General features: G+C 36.5%; 5 protein-coding genes across 6 annotated transcripts; 3 read left to right on the top strand and 2 right to left on the bottom strand.

The window, feature by feature from the left end:
* Positions 1 to 711: 711 nt before the first annotated feature.
* LOC101220266 (activator of 90 kDa heat shock protein ATPase homolog 1) lies at positions 712 to 2794 on the bottom strand. Its single transcript, XM_004136514.3, has 3 exons — positions 1698 to 2794; positions 1185 to 1264; positions 712 to 1088 (listed from the first exon to the last, which is right to left on the bottom strand). Exons 1-3 carry the CDS (start codon positions 2580 to 2582, stop codon positions 995 to 997), a joined length of 1059 nt encoding a protein of 352 aa, XP_004136562.1. The 5' UTR covers positions 2583 to 2794; the 3' UTR covers positions 712 to 994.
* Positions 2795 to 3886: 1092 nt separating this feature from the next.
* On the top strand, positions 3887 to 7606 carry LOC101219786 (DNA-3-methyladenine glycosylase). Of its 2 annotated transcripts, XM_004136512.3 has the most exons (6): positions 3909 to 4912; positions 5235 to 5306; positions 5832 to 5955; positions 6834 to 6904; positions 7160 to 7217; positions 7295 to 7606. In XM_004136512.3, exons 1-6 carry the CDS (start codon positions 4556 to 4558, stop codon positions 7456 to 7458), a joined length of 846 nt encoding a protein of 281 aa, XP_004136560.1. In that variant the 5' UTR covers positions 3909 to 4555; the 3' UTR covers positions 7459 to 7606. The 2 variants fall into 2 exon arrangements, with proteins under 2 accessions (XP_031737514.1, XP_004136560.1); XM_031881654.1 differs by lacking the exon at positions 5235 to 5306 and having other exon boundaries at positions 3887 to 4912.
* Positions 7607 to 8960: 1354 nt separating this feature from the next.
* Positions 8961 to 12700, top strand: LOC101219305 (probable protein kinase At2g41970). The gene is made up of 8 exons (XM_004136510.3): positions 8961 to 9223; positions 9398 to 9518; positions 9698 to 9954; positions 10056 to 10182; positions 10263 to 10536; positions 10977 to 11109; positions 11190 to 11276; positions 12292 to 12700. Exons 2-8 carry the CDS (start codon positions 9431 to 9433, stop codon positions 12424 to 12426), a joined length of 1101 nt encoding a protein of 366 aa, XP_004136558.1. The 5' UTR covers positions 8961 to 9223; positions 9398 to 9430; the 3' UTR covers positions 12427 to 12700.
* On the bottom strand, positions 12613 to 14176 carry LOC101219545. The gene is made up of 2 exons (XM_004136511.3): positions 13515 to 14176; positions 12613 to 12967 (listed from the first exon to the last, which is right to left on the bottom strand). The coding sequence occupies exons 1-2, from the start codon at positions 14119 to 14121 to the stop codon at positions 12762 to 12764; spliced, it is 813 nt and encodes a 270-aa protein (XP_004136559.1). The 5' UTR covers positions 14122 to 14176; the 3' UTR covers positions 12613 to 12761.
* A 3014-nt stretch (positions 14177 to 17190) lies between these two features.
* LOC101219066 (calcium load-activated calcium channel) lies at positions 17191 to 18228 on the top strand. The gene has a single exon (XM_004136509.3). It carries the CDS (start codon positions 17321 to 17323, stop codon positions 17894 to 17896), a length of 576 nt encoding a protein of 191 aa, XP_004136557.1. The 5' UTR covers positions 17191 to 17320; the 3' UTR covers positions 17897 to 18228.
* The last annotated feature ends 2191 nt before the right edge of the window (positions 18229 to 20419 follow it).

Genomic DNA, 20419 nt, shown 5'->3' with positions numbered 1-20419 from the left:
AGTCCAAATCACACTAAAAAGCATGAAGATAATTTCAAAAATGCTACATAAAACCTGAATTTGATTCAATTGACTAAAAACATAAATTAGAGCAATTTCAAATACTACACCAAGTAAATTTGTCCATTTCCCTCGCTCTAAATCATGGAACAAAGTAATGGGTCTCAATGATCTAGAATGGAGGTAGCAAAAACAAAAGCTTTAACAAAGCTTTGTTCCGTGAAAATGTATGGATGAAGCACGAAAGCTTGTGTTCTGACAAAAATTGATTCATTTCTTGGAGGACATAATTATGCAGTTGTTCCGAATACAAACATTATATACGACTTAAAATAACTCGTCCTCTGTCGGAGAAATAGGAAAAATAAGTGATGCTCATACGAGAGAACCTACATAGAACCTCCTAAGAAATCAAAGATACAGTTGTACAACCTATAAAAATAGTCTATCTTCAAGTACGGTGTAAAATAAGAACCAAAACGCTTTTACATATATAAAAGATGGATTCTAACAAGAGACGAAACATCCTCCATCCGTGAGGGTTTTGCATGTTTAATATATAAACCTATCATGTGAGGCCTAAGACCTCTTCTTAGTAGACTTGGGTCTCTACTTTGAAGCTTCAAGGAAAAACAAACGCTTCTAGTATTAACCATATATCGACTAAAGCTATTAACAAGAGAGAAATGTAGTCGTTTGGCTAAAAGAGAGTGGATGAGACTAACATATGGTTCATGAGTTACAGATAACAAGACAGAATGTGATAAAAAAAGGGTGACAATCGTATCTCATTATATGTCAAAAGCTCATAATCCAACAATGAATTTTGATTCTCAAATATGGATGGAAGACAATACACTACGAGAACTACATCATCTGATAATGTAAATTGAAGAATTTCAAATCATTATCACTCATGAACATGATATGCAAATGAGAAGCTTCTTCAGAAGCCAAAGGACTGGACTCTATTTGTAAGACAGTAAGTACCCAATCATATTCCAAAGCCAAAAACTGCTCTGATCTTGTGGAATATAAGATCCCGCCAGCCTCTCTCCGTGTTCTCCACCACAGTTGCGTTCCCATATCTAATTCAAACCAAAAGATGAGATATGATCAGAAAACACCAACTTCACAGTGGTAAACAGATATCAACCATCAGCACAATGATCAGAAACACCAACCTGTCCTCCTCAGGCACGTCGGTATGCACCAACTTCACAATGGTTACCCCAGGCTCAGGCTCATCGAATGTCAATTTCACCTGTACAATATTTTCACAATCAATTTACCTTGATCACTCATTCGGCTATTCGATGATGTGATGTGAAGGATCAATCACCAGAACTTATTAAACGAATCCATACTGGCACAAACTACCACCGAATTGTAGACATCGTTACTGATATGGTTTCATTAGTAATAAAATTTCACTACAACAATTTCAAAGATTTGGTTCAATCCCTGACAAACTACATTTTACTAAGTAAGATTGTGACAGTTTCCAAGCCTAGGAGAGTCGAGTTATAGAAATGAAATGATTATAGGTTGTATCCACATACTGTTACAGTCCAACTAATCAGTCCTTCGAATGGAAAGAGCATCAAAATTTATCGGTAAATGTTGCCTAAGGTATGCTACATATCAGAGCAATGGGAAGGAGATAAGTAAAGAATAGAACAAAATTAAAAGTTCACCGTGGAATGAATGCCATCAGGCCAGCTTCCAAATCTCCATTGTTGCACAATCAACTTCCCCTCTTCCAACTCCAAGTTCTTCCCGGTGACAGACCCATCAAATATACTGATCTCTCCACCGACTTCCTTGCTTATCTTAGCATTGCTCTGAGTGAATCCTTTCCATCTATTGTCATCCATGAGAATTTCAAACAGGATGTTAGCCCTACAACTAAACTTCTCAGTCAGAGTTATTGTCTTGAACCCTTTCTTAACTTTCTTCTTCTCTGCAACCACTGCTGGCTTTGATGCCGCAGGAGCAGTTGCCGCAGCCGGCGCCGCAGCAGGAGCCGATTGATTACTCTTCGGCTCCACCTTTTTAGCCTCCAAATCATCTTTAGCAGGCCCACCCTTCGCCATACTCTGCACATACAACCTCACCTTCTCCAACACAATCGGCTTCCCTTTAGCCAACATAGCATCCTTCATTCTCTTCCCAAACGGCCCTTCATCCTTAACAGAAACCCTAACCTCAGGATCCTCATCGGCATTCTCATCAGAAATATACGGAATCTCAACCAGCCCATCAACCTTCTGCAGAGCTTCGCCGGCGGAATCCTTAGCCTCTCCTTCCCAAGAGAGAGTAACACTAAGTTCATAACCAGGAATTATCTTCCCCTTCCGAATATTAACATAGGCCTCACCATCAACCTTGTCGACCTTCTTGGTCTTGATGAACAGGCCGCCCTCGCCGTCAAGAAGAGGGAGATTAGAGAGAAGCTTAGAGAGGAAATTACGAGACCATTCGAGGCAATCGGTCTCAGCCCAGTGCCAGTTGTGAACATTGGTGCCGTCGGGACGTTCTTCGACGATCCACCGCTTGTCACCCTCGCCGAACTTGGCCATCACCGGAGGTTGAGAGAAGGAAAATTAGGTGGGAAAAATGGAATGGAGAGAATGTTGAGAGATCCAGAAGATTGGGAAATGGAGAAATGGAGAAATGGAAGAAGAAGGAATAAAAGGGAAAGGGAAAAAGAAATTGTGGAGTCCGGAAGGTTCTCGGCGTCGAAGTCTCTAGAACTATGGCGGCACATCGTCGCTCGGACCAAAACAATAGGGTTTTATTCACTACAAATTATTAATTCACTTCAACAAATTTGTTGGTCCCTAACTTTTTATAAAATAACAATTTGGTCCTTTCATGTACCATTTAAGCTAATTACTCACTTTACTTTGGAAATATTCTTTCAGTTTTAATTATAAAGTTTGAGAATAAAATAGTAAAAGTTGGTAACCCTCAATTTTATATTCTTTTTTCTATGTTGGTTCGGCTAAATTGTTGCCAAGTTTAATCATTTGAGATTAATTCAAGATTTACTTCCGAGGAGTTTAGATAGATGTAATTCTCAAATCATCCAAATTGATTGTGATAATAAAAAATTAAAAAGATGTTTGAAAGTGATTTTAAAAATAACAAAATAAGTTTTAAGGTAATTGTAATAAGTGATATTTATAGGAATAATAATGAAGTTTTTCACCCCATTTTACAAAAATTACAAAGTCTTATCAGTGGTAGACCAATATTTGTAATGAATTTATAGACTACTTTTCTATATTTGAAACTAATTATTTAGAATTACCTCAACCTAAATTCAGACTACTTTGTTCTACAATGTCTTCCTCTTTGCTATTAGACCCACTCAAGATGATTTGTTTACTTATTTATTTTTTTATCATGTACTTTTGCATTGAAGTTTATCTAAAGAATTTGATCGTGCAATTGTGTTGGGCTCTCCACTCACTTTTATTATTGTACATCTTTCCATTCAATTCATACTATTGACTATTGATAATCTTGCATTTCTTTTATTTAATAGGAAACGAGAAGCTAAAAAAACCTCGAACCAAAGGAGTGATAGTGATATTCTAACTCGGACGCACAAATATCAGACAATTAAAAACCACAAATTTTAGAAAAGAATACCAGAATGTCAATTAAAAACCCTATCTTTATACAAAAAGAAAACCTCAAACCAAAGAAGCAAGAGCAATGTTGTAACTCACATGCACCAAATTTGATTAAAGAAAAAAAATGATATGGCACTCACACACACAAGGATGTGAAAGTACCCAAATTACAAATTAGTTTTTCTCCCACTTCAAATAAGAAATTCATCCACATGCTTACGTCCTTTGTTAGCCAATTTATACAAGGGTACCTTTTGATTTTCGTTTCCTCGTTTGCATGGGTCATTCTCCATTTGCTAAACATTGTAGTAGGGGTCGTCCAAATGGGAGAATCCCGGTATTTCGGAAGCGATACCCAAAATCAGAGAGAGGAGAGATACCCCATCCCGTTGACATCCGCCTTGAATACGATCACTGATCGAAGGAGTGGAAGAAAAACAAGGGTCTACATAGGGGCTGGAATTTCTTTCGGAAGTCTTGACCGCCTGGAAGCTGCTATTTCTCTTCGGTTGAGTCAAGCTATCACAAAGTTGGGCCGAGTGGAAGGTCTTCCCATGCTTTACGAGGTAAGGGGACCGGGCGTGGCCCAAGACGAGTCATTTTCAGTTCTTCTACGATCTTGAGAAATTAAATGTCAAGTGCGTGGGATCATTGAAAAGTGAGAAAACCAGAGAAAAGATGGAGAAAGTTGATATGTAAGCATTGCAGAGACGAAAGGAGATTGGATGTTGTCGACGAGAGAACAAAGAGCGAGGAGAGAGTAAGTAGAGGACGACAATATGATACATTCCAATTTTTTTTCCCAAATTGGTATCGTTGGACCCACGTACAACCCCATTGACAGTTCGAGAAAGTAAACGCCGCGCAAGGTCAGAGTTTTGGCGAATGGTTCCAGTTCTGACCAGCTCCACATGCTCTTTCTCTTCATTCCTCAATCCCCATTTCATATTTTCGCTTCCTCCTTCTCCTACGGAATGATCAGAACTCATCGATTCAAGAAACTTGCCAACCCCAAAAACCCCATTTCTTCAACCGATCTCCGCAGTGAACCTCAAGCGAGGAAGAAGAAGAAAAAAACAAGGTATTGCCCCAAATCCAAGCCCGCGACCGACCCACCAACCCAAATCGCTCAATTATCATCCTCTTCCTCTTCCGATGGATTCACCATCCTCCCCAAAGAGTTCTTCCTCGTTGATGCTTTGGACCTCGCCCCACGCTTGCTTGGAAAGCTCATCAGGAGAGACGATGTCGTTCTTCGGATTACCGAGGTACTCGTTGCTCGTTCTTTCTTGTATTTGTAACTTCTGGGCGTATCGATTTTTCGTTTAATTTTGGCTGTAACGAGCTTATTGTGAATGGGGTTATGTTTGTTTGTTCGTTTGTTTGCATGTCAAGTCAATGAGAGAAATGCCCACAATCTGGTTGTTTGTTTGTCTGTTTGAATACCAAGTCATTAACGTCTATGTTTCTACAATTTAGAAGTGGGAGTTGGGTTTTTTTATGGTGATATTGCGATGATATTTTGGATTTGTGAAAAAGGTAGTTAATGGCTTTCTGAGATTCGACCATTAAACAAAAGGATTTTGACAGGTAGAAGCTTACAGACCAAATGATTCTGCTTGTCATGGTCGGTTTGGTGTCACAGCAAGAACAGCTCCAGTTGTAAGTACTTTTTAACTCAACTGATCGCTGATGGGATGTTGGAAATGAAACTACATTTCTAAAATATACCCACAAAATTCATCATAAATCAAAACAATAACAAAATACGAGATTAGAACTCATTTATGGATTGAGACATGCTAATAAACGATGTCCATAGAGAAGATGTGCTCCACTGCCTTGAGTTATACGACACTCCACTCCAAAAATACAACAGCTCTGAAAAACTTCTAGTTTCCAGGGAAAGTGATGGAGAGAGACAATAAGATCTGAAAGAGGTCTCTTCTCTAGGACTCTCTGAAGTTCTCTACAATAAAATGACCTTGATATCAAGACAATAGGATCTGAAAGAGGTCTATTCCACTTCTTATTTGATAGGAGGGTGGATAGACCGGTTAAAAGATAGAAAGTTAATAATAAAAATTAACAAATTAAAAATATCAGACATGGGAAACTGAAGAATGATGGATATCTAAATCCAATTATTGTAGATGCTTTCATTAACAAGTTGTATGGACTTTGTAGTTTGGACCTGGGGGGCATGCGTATATTTATCTTTGCTATGGTCTCCATATGATGCTGAATGTTGTTGCGGATGAGGTTGGACTTGGTGCTGCTGTGTTAGTCAGAGCTTGTGCTCCTGTCAGTGGTAAACTTTCTTGCCTTGACTGTACCTTAATTCTTCTGAGCTTATCTTTGACATAGTTTTTTAATGCCTAGATTTGTATAATTTGTGTTTGAATTGTATTAAAGAATAGTTTATACAAACCCGTGTAATTTATCTTTTATCTTTAGGTTGTGGATTTATCATTTTGTAAAATTTGTACAAAAGTAAGTTTAGTAGTGATTTTCTATCAAGTGGGCTCTATGGAACCTGTGAGATTAGAAAATCGGAGCTTGGAATAAACTAAACCACCTATCAAATAGAGGTCAGTTTCTTAATTCAAGATTACACAAACTGACCCATGAGTTGAACCTCTACTGGATGTTTTCCCTGGTGGTCTGGAGGCCTATTGTTTTGTCATAGCCAAACTCTAAAAACAAGTTGCTTTTTTCTTTTGTTTTTTAGTTCTCAGAAGGTTTGGGTTTTGTAAATATTCCTAAATCTTCGACAACAAAACAAAGGAATTCATAGGTGGAAGTAGTATATATAAACTTAAATTTAAAGTCTAAAACAACAAAAAATAGTCATCAAATGTGGCCTAAGATCTTCTCTTGGATATATTTTTTAGTTTTATAATTGCAGGTTTTGTAATTGTACTTGACAAATTGGAAATCTTAACGTTCACTATTTTATATGTTAATGCATAGTGTTCGTGGCTTTCTTGATGCTTAGTTACCAAATAATCTTACTCAAATGACAAAGACTTGTTTTAATGTCTTGGCCATTTCTTTCTATTTGTGAATGCATTGATCTTGATTGAGATTCAACTGGATGGTCATATTCATTGCAATTCTCTGAAGGAAGAAACTCCTCACTTTAGGCTTTCATATTTGCATTGTTAGAATAATGTAGACAATTAACAGGGTTGGAGACGATTCAGAAGCGGAGAGGTCTGATCACAGACAAGCCTGTTCTTCTTACTGGTCCCGGGAAGGTAACGATATGATCTCTACTAAACCTTGCTTCTAGAAATCTAACTCTGATCAATCTTAAAAATTCCAAGGGGTATCATATTATTGTAGATTTCATATAAGATTTTGTTTGTTTCTCTTCTTGGCAGTGAAATATTGAAAAAAAAAAAAGAAAAAGAATCTATTGTGGTTGAAACTGATTGATATGGCTGTGTAGTCAAAGTTATTTTAGACTTGAAATCACTATTTACCAGACTCATGTGTTACTTTTTTCAAAGGTTGGCCAAGCGCTTGGATTATCAACAGAGTGGTCTAACCATCCATTTTACACTCCCGGTAACCTTCATTGTACTACTTCTACCTGTAAGCCTATTAAAGAACTCGGCCGAGATTTATGCATGAATGTGTTTCAGGTGGTTTGGAACTCCTTGACGCTCCCAAGCCAGAGAGCATACTTGTAGGTCCTCGTGTTGGTATCGAGTATGCCTTACCAGAGCATGTTAATGCTTTATGGAGGTTTGCCATTGCAGGAACTCCATGGATAAGTGCTCCCAAGAACACTCTCAGGGCATCCTGATGGGAGGAGATGAAGCGATTTGTTGTGCTTGGAACTATTTTGTATCACTGAAATTGGATTTGAGAAGGTTGTAAATGTTGTATATTAGTACAATGTAAACAGAAAAAAAAACTCAAATCTTTTAATGGATTTGTTGTGCTTGGAACTATTCTCATTCTCAATTCCTTTTTAACCACAAAGTTGAAATGAGTACGGGATGGATTAAAAAAAATTGGAATTTGATAGAAGAATGATTAATTCAAAAGAAACACCATCTTAGGAACATTTTAAGATGGAATCTTAAGTTATCTAATTTTACTTTTGTGTTTTCGAGAAATCTTACATTTATTATTTCAAAGTTATTTTTGATTAAATGATAACGTCTAATTATCAATAAATAAAGCGTAGGGATTAAAATGAAATGAAACGTTTAGTTAAGTATAGGGATTGAGTTGTTGTTTCTAACATTCTATTTATTATTATTGTTACATAGTTTAACATTGATTTCTCAACAAAGGTGACCTTTGTTTCTTTGTTTTTCTTAATTTGACACTCCAATTTGTTCATTGTTTTTGAAGGCTACAAATGTAACTATGAGAGGTGTGTTTTTGTTTTTAAATTTTAATAATATTTCAATAATTAATTTTGAAAAAAATAGGAAACAAACAGATTAAACTGAGACAATTAAGAGAAAGAAACAAAATTTAAAAATACATGAAATGGGCAAATTTTAAAATTTGGCAAACACCAAAATAGAATAAACTTTTGAAATACTAAAAATAAAACAAAAATTCTAACCTCAAATACTTACAGCTCTATGCTAAAAAAATTGTGGCTAATTTTTCAATGATTTCTATAATATGAAAAATTGTATACTAAAACATTTATTAAAAAAAAAAATCAAAATATGATAGAACCGTGATATTTAAATATCTATAAATATTTTAAAAAGTTTCTCATAATTATATTTATATGATAAAATTTCAAAATTGTTCCTATATTATGAAAAAAAGTTAGATTTAAGAAATGAGAACCATGTTAAATAACAAAAGTGATACAAATATTTATAAAGTTATATTAACGTAAGACACAGATAAACTTATCATTTCAATTTGTCTGATAAAATATAAAATTTTGCTATATTTAGTAAATGCTATATTTAAAAAAATATATTTTTAAATATAATGTAATAAACTAAAATATTTACAAAATATAACAAAATTTCATATTTATAATCAATAGACTTCTATCAACGTAGTCTACGGATGTATTTAATAGACATTGATAGAATATGATATTTTGGTATATTTTGTAAATATGTTTTTAAGAGTTTTGCTATTTTTAATAATTGTGGTCTGAAAAATGATTAAGAATGATTATATTTTAATGATAAAATAAATAAAGAATGGTGAGATTATGGACTAAATTTGAAGTTTAAAATGATGAGAGGAATTTGTAAATAGAAAAAAGGGAAGGGAGTAAAAAAGAAAGAGAAGAGAGGAGGGATATAAGTAGGAAGAACGTGCGACGTGGGAGGCAGTATGAAGGAGGTTTGGTTTTAGCGGTTAAAGAAATCGCCACCCGAATTTCCCGCTAAATAGAACGAAATGTAGCTTCCCCTCTCATCGCCATTTCAGGAACCAATCCCATCATTCCCTTCGCACAGGGAGTCTCCTCACTCCCTCCTCCTTCCTCCTTCCTCCTCCTCCCTCCTTCCACCTCCATTCCCTTTCAATCTCTTTCTGCTTGCTGTCCCTAACTTTCCATTTTTTATTCACAATCCCAGGTCAGTTCTCTCTTCTTCTTCTTTCATTTCTATCATCTTCCTCATACCCACATGGGTCTCCACAAAACTCAGATGGGTTTTCAAATCCATGCTTATATGTTTGATTTCTATGATACCCATTTTAGATTTCGTTTCCCCTGTTTTCCTATTTGATGGGGTTCCTTTCATTTGTAGGTTTTTGAGGCTACTACGAGTTGACGAGAAGCGATGTTTTGCTGTGGAGGTGTGGAGGAGGAAAATTTTGGTGCGCCTTCAAGTCAATATACAGCCCCACCTAGGGGAAATACATACGGTGGTAAATGCTTCTTCCCTACTTTCTTCTAAATTTGTTTGGTTTTATTCTTGTACGTTAGTTGTTTGTTGAAATAATGCTTGAGGAATTTTGTTGTTAGACATATTGGAATGGTTGGTTTGTGAATTCAAATGTGGGATTTCTTTTGTTGAGATCACGGATTGTGAATTTGTGTGTTGTAGGCAGCGAGAGAGGAGAGCCCAGGACTTCCAATGTTGTCAGAAGTGGAGCTCCCCAGCAAGTTTTGCCTATTGAAACTCCAGTCATTCCACTGGATGAGTTAAATAGGTTGACGGGTAATTTTGGTACGAAATCTTTTATTGGTGAAGGTTCTTATGGCCGGGTTTATTACGCAACGTTAAAGAGCGGTCAGGCTGCTGCAATCAAGAAACTAGATACTAGTTCTTCACCAGAGCCTGACACTGATTTTGCCGCTCAGGTTTGTTATTGAATAAGTCTGAGTGTTGGTGATAAAGACGAAGACGTCAGTATTCTTCATTCTAATAGAATTGTGTTTCTGTGTTTCTCATGGTGTTGCAGCTATCCTCTGTTTCTAGACTTAAGCAAGAGAACTTTTTGGAGTTAATTGGGTATTGTCTGGAGGCAAATAATCGGATTTTGGTATATCAGTTTGCCAAAATGGGTTCTTTGCACGATATACTACATGGTACGTACGTCAGGCTAAGTTTGAGTGTTTCTTGTTTTTGTTGCCAATTTTTTTGTTGTTTTGATCATTTTCTGGTGCAGGAAGAAAAGGAGTACAAGGGGCTGAGCCTGGTCCAGTTCTTGCTTGGAATCAGAGAGTTAAAATTGCTTATGGTGCAGCAAAAGGCCTTGAATATTTACATGAGAAGGTTCAGCCTTCAATAGTTCATCGCGATATCAGGTCGAGCAATGTCCTTCTCTTTGACGACTTCCTAGCAAAGATCGCTGATTTCAACCTGACTAATCAGTCATCTGACACAGCAGCACGACTTCATTCAACTAGGGTCTTAGGAACGTTTGGATACCATGCTCCAGAGTAAGCCCTTTTGTGTGTCTTACCTACTTCTATATTTTCTTGGTCTTGAAAATGAATTCAAGCCCAAAGTGGCTACAAAACTCGCGTTTAAATTCCATTTTTGTTCCCAAAAGTTTAAGTACGTCTCATTTTGACTTTCAAACTATAAAAAAGTAATCATACTTTGGTCCTTAGCAAATTTAGCTAGCTAAAATATTAAGGTCAGCACGTTAATACACTTACTCCAAAAACTAAAACGATTATTTTGTAAAAGTTTGGTGACTACCATTGAAATTTTGAAATAGGAGACCAAAATGGAATGGGTTTTGACTTAAACGGATGTCTTGAGGATTTAAGACTAGAGTGGAGTGATCCTAATTCAAAGACAAACAAGATATCAACTTATAACTTCTTAGCATATATCTTGGTATGCTGCCTATGTTCACTGTTCCGCTTTTTAGGTATGCTATGACAGGACAGATTACTCAAAAGAGTGACGTGTATAGTTTCGGTGTAGTTCTTCTCGAACTTTTGACAGGACGAAAGCCAGTAGATCACACAATGCCTAAAGGACAACAGAGTCTTGTTACTTGGGTAAGTTTCCCTTACTGCATTTTTCTAAGTTCCTGCAGTCTAATCCGCAGACTTAATTAGCCATTCCTATTATTCTGCAGGCAACACCAAGATTAAGTGAAGACAAGGTGAAACAGTGTGTAGATCCCAAGCTAAACAACGATTACCCGCCAAAGGCAATAGCAAAGGTACTACTACGTAATCACATTCATTTCGAAATCAAAGAAAATGTATTTATAATTAAACCAAATAGTAAGGCATGGTTTACAAACGGATGTGTGATGCCATGGTGAGCAAAGTTCAACCCATGTATGGAATGTGTTGCTAACATTTTAATCTCTTACCCTCTATTGCACCTAAAAAATTTAAAAAGTAGCTCGTGAGGTACTTTTTGTCATTTAATAAACTATGTAGGCAAAAGGTTTCAAATAGTTTTTTTTTCCCTTTCTTGGGGATCATTTTTCTTTACTAGAAAACAAGGTCGGGAGGTCATAAACACTCCCATACATTCCAGTTCGAATCCCTCAGAATTGGAATGATTGGTGAAATATTCTGCTACAATGATGAATTTTCAATTTCACTGAAGTACAAATAAACAACCTTTTAGCAAATAGTAGAAAACCTCAACTATGATTTGGACCCTGCCTCCTTGTGTTAGACCAATTAAATGAAAGTTTACAAGTGGTTAAAGGGTAGATCTGCAGATTTCAAAGTGGAATTGAGACGTTTCAACCTTGCCTTAAAATGTGTTTTTAATAATGCTTTTGTACTTTAGCATCATGAACTTTGATTCTTGCTTAGAAACAAGTGTTACTGTTATTTGGCTCTATACCCTTTAGTGGTATTTTTTAAAAATATTTATCATTATTATTTTTTAGGGCGAAATCAAGTGGTTTTGTGTTATTGTTATGAGAACACAAGTAATTAGTAATTTAGTCTTAAGAAATCACAATAATCATCTATCAGCCTGAGGTAGGAAGGTCATAAACATTCCCCCCCATACATTACCTTCAGTAATCAGAATTGGAATGAAATGACTCTAGTTATCCTCTAATCACACAAAACTAGCTAACCTGAACTAAGAGAATTGTGTAAAAACGACAGACTTGGACGAAGTTTACATACCATATTAGTTTTCATCTTTGTAGAGTTGTTTCAAGTTAGATTCTTGTTCCAATATTATTTAATGTGAATCTCTCACAGTTGGCAGCAGTTGCAGCCTTATGTGTTCAGTACGAGGCTGACTTCAGGCCAAACATGACCATTGTGGTTAAGGCTCTCCAGCCACTTCTCAATTCCTCGAAACCACCAGGACCTGAATCTCAACCACACCCATGAGAATATTCACATTTTGATTAACATACAGGTTCAAGGCACAACCGTAGCACGTGCACAGTCATCTCTTCTGTAATTTGTAATCTTATTCCATTATTCTTCAGTTAAAAGCATCGTTGGAAAGAAAATGTCAAGATGCCCAAATCTTGCTCATTTAGTTATTATCATTTTTCACCTAAACCCAACATAGGAACTTGACCTGCTTCAGGATTTCATAAAATAGTATGTATTGTACCAATTATAAATGATAAAAATGGCAAAATTTTGTTTATCCAAATCACCAAAGTTTGCAGCAAGAATTAGACATGAACTGCTAAAATTTATTGAAATATTAAGACTTAACTTATGTCCTTGTTGAACTTTAAAATTGCTAGATAAAATCCATGCTCATCTATAAATTCAGTCAAGTCAAACGAGTGATCTGCAGCCGCTTTTTGCAAAGTCATCCTATCAGGTAAATCTGAAACTACGACATCTGGGAACTGTTGTTGTTCTTGCTCTAATGCTTTCCTTCCGTTAGGATGGCTAATAACTAGTCTTGCACCTATTAGGCAACAAATGAAATAGATTATCTTATGGTTGTGGTATGATGACTGTATAAAACAAGCAAGAACTTCATTTCCATATGATTTTAGTTCCTAACAAAAATTACATAGATTATATCGCAATACGCCCATTGAGCAACGAAGTACTGATTCTATGTCTAGAAGGCAACGCAAGTACCAATTTGCTAAAGTCATAACATATGATACAGAGATTTAACAAAGATGGTAAGAAGTAATGTACACTAAACAATTATATGTGGTTATTTGCCAAAAAGAAGTGTAAACATCGCTACAAAATAAATTGTTCCTATAATTCCCGCACACATGCCCATAATTCTCAGTGTATATTGAACTACATTAAATCTAATACAGTTCAATACGCCAAGGAAAACTAAAGTCGAAGGTGATTGAAACTTAGGCAACTTTCCCCTTCAAAGACCAAACTGTAGAAGAACTTAGAATAAATTGGCAATATACTCAGCAATTGGGGTAGCCAATGTAATCAACAAAAACTTAAAAATTAACAGAACGAAACAAGAAATTTACCTGCAACACAACGTTCTGAAAGTGCTCCAAAAATTGCGTCAAGTTCGAATGGCATGGCGGGAAGATAATAGAGAAATACAGCATCGAAAGGTCCCCATTTTTCTGGAACATATATAACTTCTCCTTGCCAACACTTAACTTTGTCATATTTTTCTTTAATACAAGCTAACGTTAGAATAGAGTCATGAACAACAAGCAAACTTCGGGAGGGAGCTAATTGAAACAACTGATCAACAAATCCTTCTGAAGAAATGGAAACCATAACCTGAGAACTTTCTACAATCTCTCCAGCAGAAATAATCCGTCTAATTTTTTGACCATGCTCTTCTATGGAACTAAAATCATCTGAATCGAGAAACGAAAAGTCCTTCTCAACTAAATCTTCAAAATTGACTACAGATACTACACCTTCATTTGAAGGAGTTGAAGAACAGGCAATTGAGTTACTAATATGTAAGGCTGGAAAGGATATCAAAGGAGCAAATATCCGAGTATTATGATGAGAACCACGTAGGGCACATATACGTATAGGCCTCCTGAGAGGAAACGACCGAGGTTTGCAAGTAACTGATGGAACAAGAGAAGAATGTAAGAAGAGAGAATTCATTGGAAAATTATCAAAAAATAGGATAATTTCAAAGGATGTAAAGAGTTTTGAGATGGATTTTAAAAAAGAACAAATTAATTGGAAAAAGTCTATACTACCCCCAAGTTAAAAAAACCCTAAAAATCAATTCATCAATCCTTTCTCCCTCTGTTTTCCCACTTTCCAAAAATATTTCATTTTTCTCTCATCCCTCCCTTGTGTATTCCATTTTCCCTTCCTTTTCCATTCTTTAATTCGTTTTCTTGAAATCCCTTTCTCAAGCTCATCCCATGGCCTCTCACCGGCTTTTGAAAACTATATCGTTCCTTATCACCTCATCTTTTGCCTTTTTCAAGCTTCTTCCTCTCTCAAAATCAAATCCTCTTTCAAAGAAGTCATTTAAGCTCTCACAGCTTGCTATCATGGTCGTCTCCCACTCTGTATCATCTTCGATATCTTTCTTGGTTGGACTACCAATGTGGCCAAAAAACTCGACATCTACCACACAATATTTAGGGGGACTGGAGGTTTTGGCCTAGCTTGCTATGTCTCTCTTTGGCTCAACCTTCCTCATCGGAACGTCGTTGCCCACGACTTTCTCTGTCAAGAAGGTATCGTTCAGCTCCATAAGATCCAATTGCCGACTAACATCGCAAAAGTAGATAGTGAAGATGGTTGGTCAATTTTTCATCCTCCAGTGCCAACCCCGACCACTCTGTAATGAGCCTCACCTAGTCAGTTTGAAGAGCCATGACATCAGTTGTTTCCGAAGTCCGCTCGAAGTCGTCCTACTATCGCGTCGTCCTACTATCGCTTCCTCGACCTGGTTGTATGATGTCGTCGGGGGACATGTTAAACATATGGCTGGACAGGGGACATGTTAAACATATGGCTGGACATGGAAAGAATTTCCATATCATTGAGATCCACTTGTGCAAATTCCTCAAACCTAGGAGGAATGTTCGATGTCGGCAAAGGTCTCCGCATGGGCTCCCGTTGCACGATCTTTTCTCGAATACATACGCCAACTCGTCCTAATATGGGAAAGGCTTATTTAACGTAGCCAGATCTTTTCGATCTCGAATACATACGCCAACTCGTCGTAATATGGGAAAGGCTTATTTAGCAACAACGATGCACTCGTCCTAATATGGGAAAGGCTTATTTAACGTAGCCAGATCTTTTCGATCTCGAATACATACGCCAACTCGTCGTAATATGGGAAAGGCTTATTTAGCAACAACGATGCACTTTATGACGGGCAGCATTTCTGTGATTGCTTGGTATGCTTCAACGTCTTTAAACTGCGGTCAATGACTTCGCATGGACATTGCATCCCGGCAACTTCAACGCCATCATTCGTAGAAGTTGTGCCAGATACCCAGGTTTCAACCATCATTCGTAGAAGTTGTGCCAGATACCCAGGTTTCAACGCCATCATTTGTAGAAGTTGTGCCAGATACCCAGGTCTGAATGTGCCATTGTCCGACTTCCATCCACCCAATACTAACTAAATGCAAATGCAGGAATACTAAATCGACACACATAGTCTATTCGTTTTGCAACTGCCATTGATTAAACATTTCATCCCTCCACTGCGTCCATTTAATTGAATGTCATCACCTCCAATCGTCGCGTACGTGGAGTCTCCCTCGTCAACAAAATCGACATTCTTCATCTCGCGGTTGATGTGCTAGAATTGTTCGACATTGAATTTGCACGGGATAGTAGGACTTGTCTCGAAGGATTGCCCATCGACCCTTCAACAAACTGAACGCTCGTTCAATAACATTTATAGCGACAGAATGTTTCATGTTGAAGTACAACATGAAATACTCTTTCGCGGTGGCAGAGACATTTCCCGCTCCTTGCCACTCTTGCAAGTGGTATCTTTGTCCTCTATAGGGAGCTAGAAATCCATCTGCATTGGGATATCCCGCATAGATAGTAATAACCTGTTATGAATGTGTGAGTATATGTTTGATTACCCTGAGGAACATGCAATCCATTTGGTTGTGCAATAACATCTCGAAGAATGCACGAATCTGTTGCGGACCCATCCCAGCCATCCAATACGAAGACGAAGTCGCCTTTCGTATCACACACACCGAGGACGTTTGTGGCAACTTCTTCCTTATGTGTTCTATACCTTGTGGCAACTTCTTCCTTATGTGTTCTATACCTTGTGGCAACTTCTTCCCTTATGTGTTCTATACCTAGGCCTATCGGTTTGCGACACGTTCACCTTGATGTACGCGCCATCCAATGCCCTAAGGCAGTCCTACATAATGAAATATCGTGCAGTTAAGTAGTTCGACTTGGTGATTGATAAGTAACAGAATATAGTAATATGCGGACCTCGAAGCAACTCCATCGTGAATCAGTTCATGTGTTAGTCACTGGTTGCGACTCATCGTATGCAATTGCAACACAGCCAACAATACGAGATTAAAGTGACGGGAAACAGTCTCTCCATTTCCTCGACATCCACGATTTCGGTCGATGTCAGACCAGCAATCGTCCTCAGTAAGTGACATAGAATGGAAAAAGTTCGTCTGTCCATTCTGGTACTTTGACGACAATCGAAGTCGGAGACATGTATCATACATAAGTATGAAAGTGTATGAGTCACCCGCTTATTGTCATTCATTAGTGCATCCAATAGCAGTACTAACTTATTATGGGTGGATGTGAAGACAACTAGTATAGTGGGAATGTTTTGGATATCCATTTTAGGGTAGCGACTATGAACGAACAATCTATTTTTGTAACTATAATGCTAGTACACCTTAAATGCATAAAATAAACTTATGTACTTCTAAACTATAATTATGTAAAAGCAACTTATGCATCACCAATATGTTGCTAATATGAGTATATACTATACATGACCAAAATGTTGTTCTAAATTCGTGTTGTTCAGTTTAAAAAGTATAGTTATCCGGTTTTTGTTGGATTATCAAGTTTTTTTTTACCACCCTCAGAACTGGAAACTTTATCTTTTCCAATTTCAAGAATCGAGGAACTATCAAATTTTGATAGTAATTTTGGTTGTTTTACACAACAATTTGATAATAATTGATGAAAGTTGAAATATATATATGTTTATATATATTTTTGTATTATTATTTGAAAACACATCACTTAGATCCAAATCCAACTCCACAAAAATTCTCCCACTTTCCCTCGGATTAACCCATTTTCTCTTCCGATTCCGGCGATGGCCACAATCCCCCTCTTCTCCTCCTTCCGATACTCCGACAGTCTCTCCGTCGTCGGAATCTCCGTCTGCACCGCGGTCATCTGCGAAGCCATCTCATGGGTTCTAATCTACCGCACCAACTCCTACAAAACCCTTCGATCCTCCATCGACAAGGCCGCCAAAAAGCTCGAGACCATGAAGACTGACAGCTCCAAAATCACTGTCAAGAAATCCAAAACCAAGAAGATCGATCGCATCGAGACCAGTCTCAAGGAATCCAGCCGTGATCTCTCGCTCTTCAAGTTTAAATCCGGCGCCGTTGTTGCCCTTGTTCTGTTCGTCGTCTTTGGATTGCTCAATTCGCTCTTCGAAGGCAAGGTTGTTGCCAAATTGCCGTTTAAGCCTTTTGGGCTTGTGATGAAGATGAGTCACCGAGGGTTACAGGGTGACGATCCTACCGATTGTGCTATGGCGTTCTTGTACTTCCTCTGTTCTATCAGCATTAGGACCAATCTGCAGAAGTTCTTGGGATTCTCTCCGCCAAGAGGCGCCGGAGCTGGGTTGTTCCCGATGCCAGATCCTAAGACGAACTGATTTAGGTCAGGCTTGGATCAAATTAATACTCCCTTTCCCCCCCACCTTCATTATGAATGAATTTTTCGTACTGATGAAAACTTGGTTTGGGCTGATTAGGCTTACTTTTATTAGGGTTCTATATGTTCATTTTATAGTGAGTTCATCGGACTTAGTATAGCTATGGGTTCCACAAAATTGAGAGGGTCATTCTGGTTCTAATCTCTACTTGCATTCTTGATTAGATTTGGAAATAATACTATCTTTTTTGGGATCAATATAAGCTTTTGATCTTTGAAAACTTTGATTATGTTCAATGATTCTATTGCATTGGTTATGGTTGTGAAATTGAACTGTGAGTTCTGCTGGCTGTTGATCAAAATGTTTTGAGCTAGTCCAAGTGAAGCCTTCACTTCACTGCTTGTTTGGTATGTTATGGCAATTATTTTTCTGCTTCAGATTCTTATCTTACTAAACATTTTTCTATTCCATAAACTAGGTTGGTGTTAGGTTTCTTAACTTAGCATGTAATTCCTCCTCTTGAACGCCCATAGAACATTATTCTTGCATTGTTCGTTATTCTCGTAAGAAATGTCGAGTGTTTCAATGTGTTATTATGTAGTGCCAACTATAGTAGTTACTGTTGTGAACTAATGACAGACGAGTCATATGCCCTCAACCAAGAAGTTAGTGGTTCTAATCTTTTCATCTCACATGTTGTTGAACTTAGAAAAATTTGAGAATGGTGAGTAGTGCACTATAACTGTTCTACTTCTAACTTCTAAGTGCATTTGATTGATTAAGTTTCGAAGGGTTAATCAAAATATGTTTTTTTTTAAAAATTCATGGATGATAATGCTGACTTTGCTTAGCATGACAGACAATCACTAATTTGAACATATTTAACTGGCTAAGATATATGCATGAAAAGGCTGAATCTCCTCACTGTTGAACTAAAAAAGTAACTTAGTACAGTAGATATGGTTGAGCATTGATCAAAATATGGTCTTTGGATTGTTCAACAGGGATTCCCTTTTTTCTGTTTAGTTTATTGACATGTGGACTTGAGATCTGAATTTCTGACTTTTATGGTTAACTATATAATCTCTTAGCTGATTGAGTTATGTGTGGTTGATATGCTCTGATTGTAATTCACGAGTACTACAGATCACTAGAATCAAGAATCATAGGTTTTGTTTGGAAGAGGGGTCTTGAAATTACCACTTTCTTTTTTCCCTTAAATACGTTTTGAAATGTATGATTGGTTGTGCTTATTTTGCACTTAAAACGTTATCACAAGCTTATAGTTGAGTCACAAATATTTTAGTTATAAGAAATGGACCATTTGTATAAATAACCTACTAGAAACAAACTAAATGTAAAAGGAGTAGAGACCTATTTTGAAAGCAGTTTTTTAGCAAAGTTAGAAAATGGTAGCAGATTGCCATAGATTCACTTTGATGCTTATCAACCTCATTTCATAGTGTCTACTTTATAATCCAATTGTTTGCTGTCTTTTTCTACTTTTTTTGTTGCATCATATTAATGTTACAGGAATTAATCTTGATCTAATAATCATACTGTACTACAAATAAGTTTTTCTTTTCGATAACCATAATTTATGGTTCCAGTAAAGTACGCCAATAAATTGATTACTAAAACAAATTGAATATATTGAAACCAATTATGCTAACATTTGATTTCATATGTTGTGGTCAAAGTGAGCTTGCTTCTTATTATTTTAAAGGTGGAAGCTTCGATTATACTAAAATATTATATGTGAATTTAAATCCATGATGCCACCCTGTGTTTAACTCGTTAAGTACAATAAAGAAAAAAATACACTTTATATGTTGCTGAAAATAAAATGACAATTTAGTCTATGGTCTAATTTTTAAAACCAGTTCTAAATTTTTTTAGTTGACGAGTGAAAATATGATTTAACAATCAACTTGCTAATTTGTTGACATGATTTTTGTTAATCCTTTTATACATGACACATATTCTAAAAGTGGTCAAGGCAATTCTGTATGAATATAGTAAGTCACGTTTGTTTCCAATATGTGTTAAGACTCAAGCTTTGGTGTTGAAAGGTTGGATACCGTTATTGAGGTGATCGCTATTCCAATTTTTCGCCTGATTGTGACAAATTCATAGTACACATAAAATTAACTATATTGTACCCGTGAAGTCGACTAAGTCAAACTCAAATTCGACCCTAAATTATTTTATAAATCTACATATTTAAAAAATCTATTAAATGTTAATAGTTAGATATCAATTTATTACCTTTAAATTTAGGGATTATATCAATTTAAACTCTAAACTAATATTTGTATTCATTTTAATGTTAAATTTTTATATATACATTAATTTAAACCTTCAACTTGGTAATTATATTTAAATAAAATATAACAAAAAATTTAATTTATATATTTATAAAAGTTGAAGATATAAATCGTTCAATTGTAATAGTTTAGAGTAATTAATATTAGTTTGAGTGGATAATTATTAGTTTAAGATTTGAACGAGAGGTAGTAAAAA

This window comes from Cucumis sativus, chromosome 3, assembly GCF_000004075.3.
Source record: "Cucumis sativus cultivar 9930 chromosome 3, Cucumber_9930_V3, whole genome shotgun sequence".
NCBI classification, from domain to species: Eukaryota; Viridiplantae; Streptophyta; class Magnoliopsida; order Cucurbitales; family Cucurbitaceae; genus Cucumis; species Cucumis sativus.
This window is presented reverse-complemented; position numbering and strand designations above follow the sequence as displayed.

Bases quoted from the DNA above. Each gene is read 5' to 3' on its own strand.
- LOC101220266 (XM_004136514.3), bottom strand. From the start codon at position 2,582: ATGGCCAAGTTCGGCGAGGGTGACAAGCGGTGGATCGTCGAAGAACGT. The intron at 1,265-1,697 runs GTGAACTTTTAA...AATATTGTACAG, and splicing joins CTGATGGCATTCATTCCACG to GTGAAATTGACATTCGATGA. The intron at 1,089-1,184 runs GTTGGTGTTTCT...GGTTTGAATTAG, and splicing joins GACGTGCCTGAGGAGGACAG to ATATGGGAACGCAACTGTGG.
- LOC101219786 (XM_004136512.3), top strand. From the start codon at position 4,556: ATGCTCTTTCTCTTCATTCCTCAATCCCCATTTCATATTTTCGCTTCC. The intron at 4,913-5,234 runs GTACTCGTTGCT...GGATTTTGACAG, and splicing joins TCGTTCTTCGGATTACCGAG to GTAGAAGCTTACAGACCAAA. The intron at 5,956-6,833 runs GTAAACTTTCTT...GACAATTAACAG, and splicing joins AGCTTGTGCTCCTGTCAGTG to GGTTGGAGACGATTCAGAAG.
- LOC101219305 (XM_004136510.3), top strand. From the start codon at position 9,431: ATGTTTTGCTGTGGAGGTGTGGAGGAGGAAAATTTTGGTGCGCCTTCA. The intron at 9,519-9,697 runs GTAAATGCTTCT...TGTGTGTTGTAG, and splicing joins TAGGGGAAATACATACGGTG to GCAGCGAGAGAGGAGAGCCC. The intron at 11,277-12,291 runs GTACTACTACGT...AATCTCTCACAG, and splicing joins CGCCAAAGGCAATAGCAAAG to TTGGCAGCAGTTGCAGCCTT.
- LOC101219545 (XM_004136511.3), bottom strand. From the start codon at position 14,121: ATGAATTCTCTCTTCTTACATTCTTCTCTTGTTCCATCAGTTACTTGC. The intron at 12,968-13,514 runs GTAAATTTCTTG...GTTGCCTAATAG, and splicing joins TTCAGAACGTTGTGTTGCAG to GTGCAAGACTAGTTATTAGC.
- LOC101219066 (XM_004136509.3), top strand. From the start codon at position 17,321: ATGGCCACAATCCCCCTCTTCTCCTCCTTCCGATACTCCGACAGTCTC.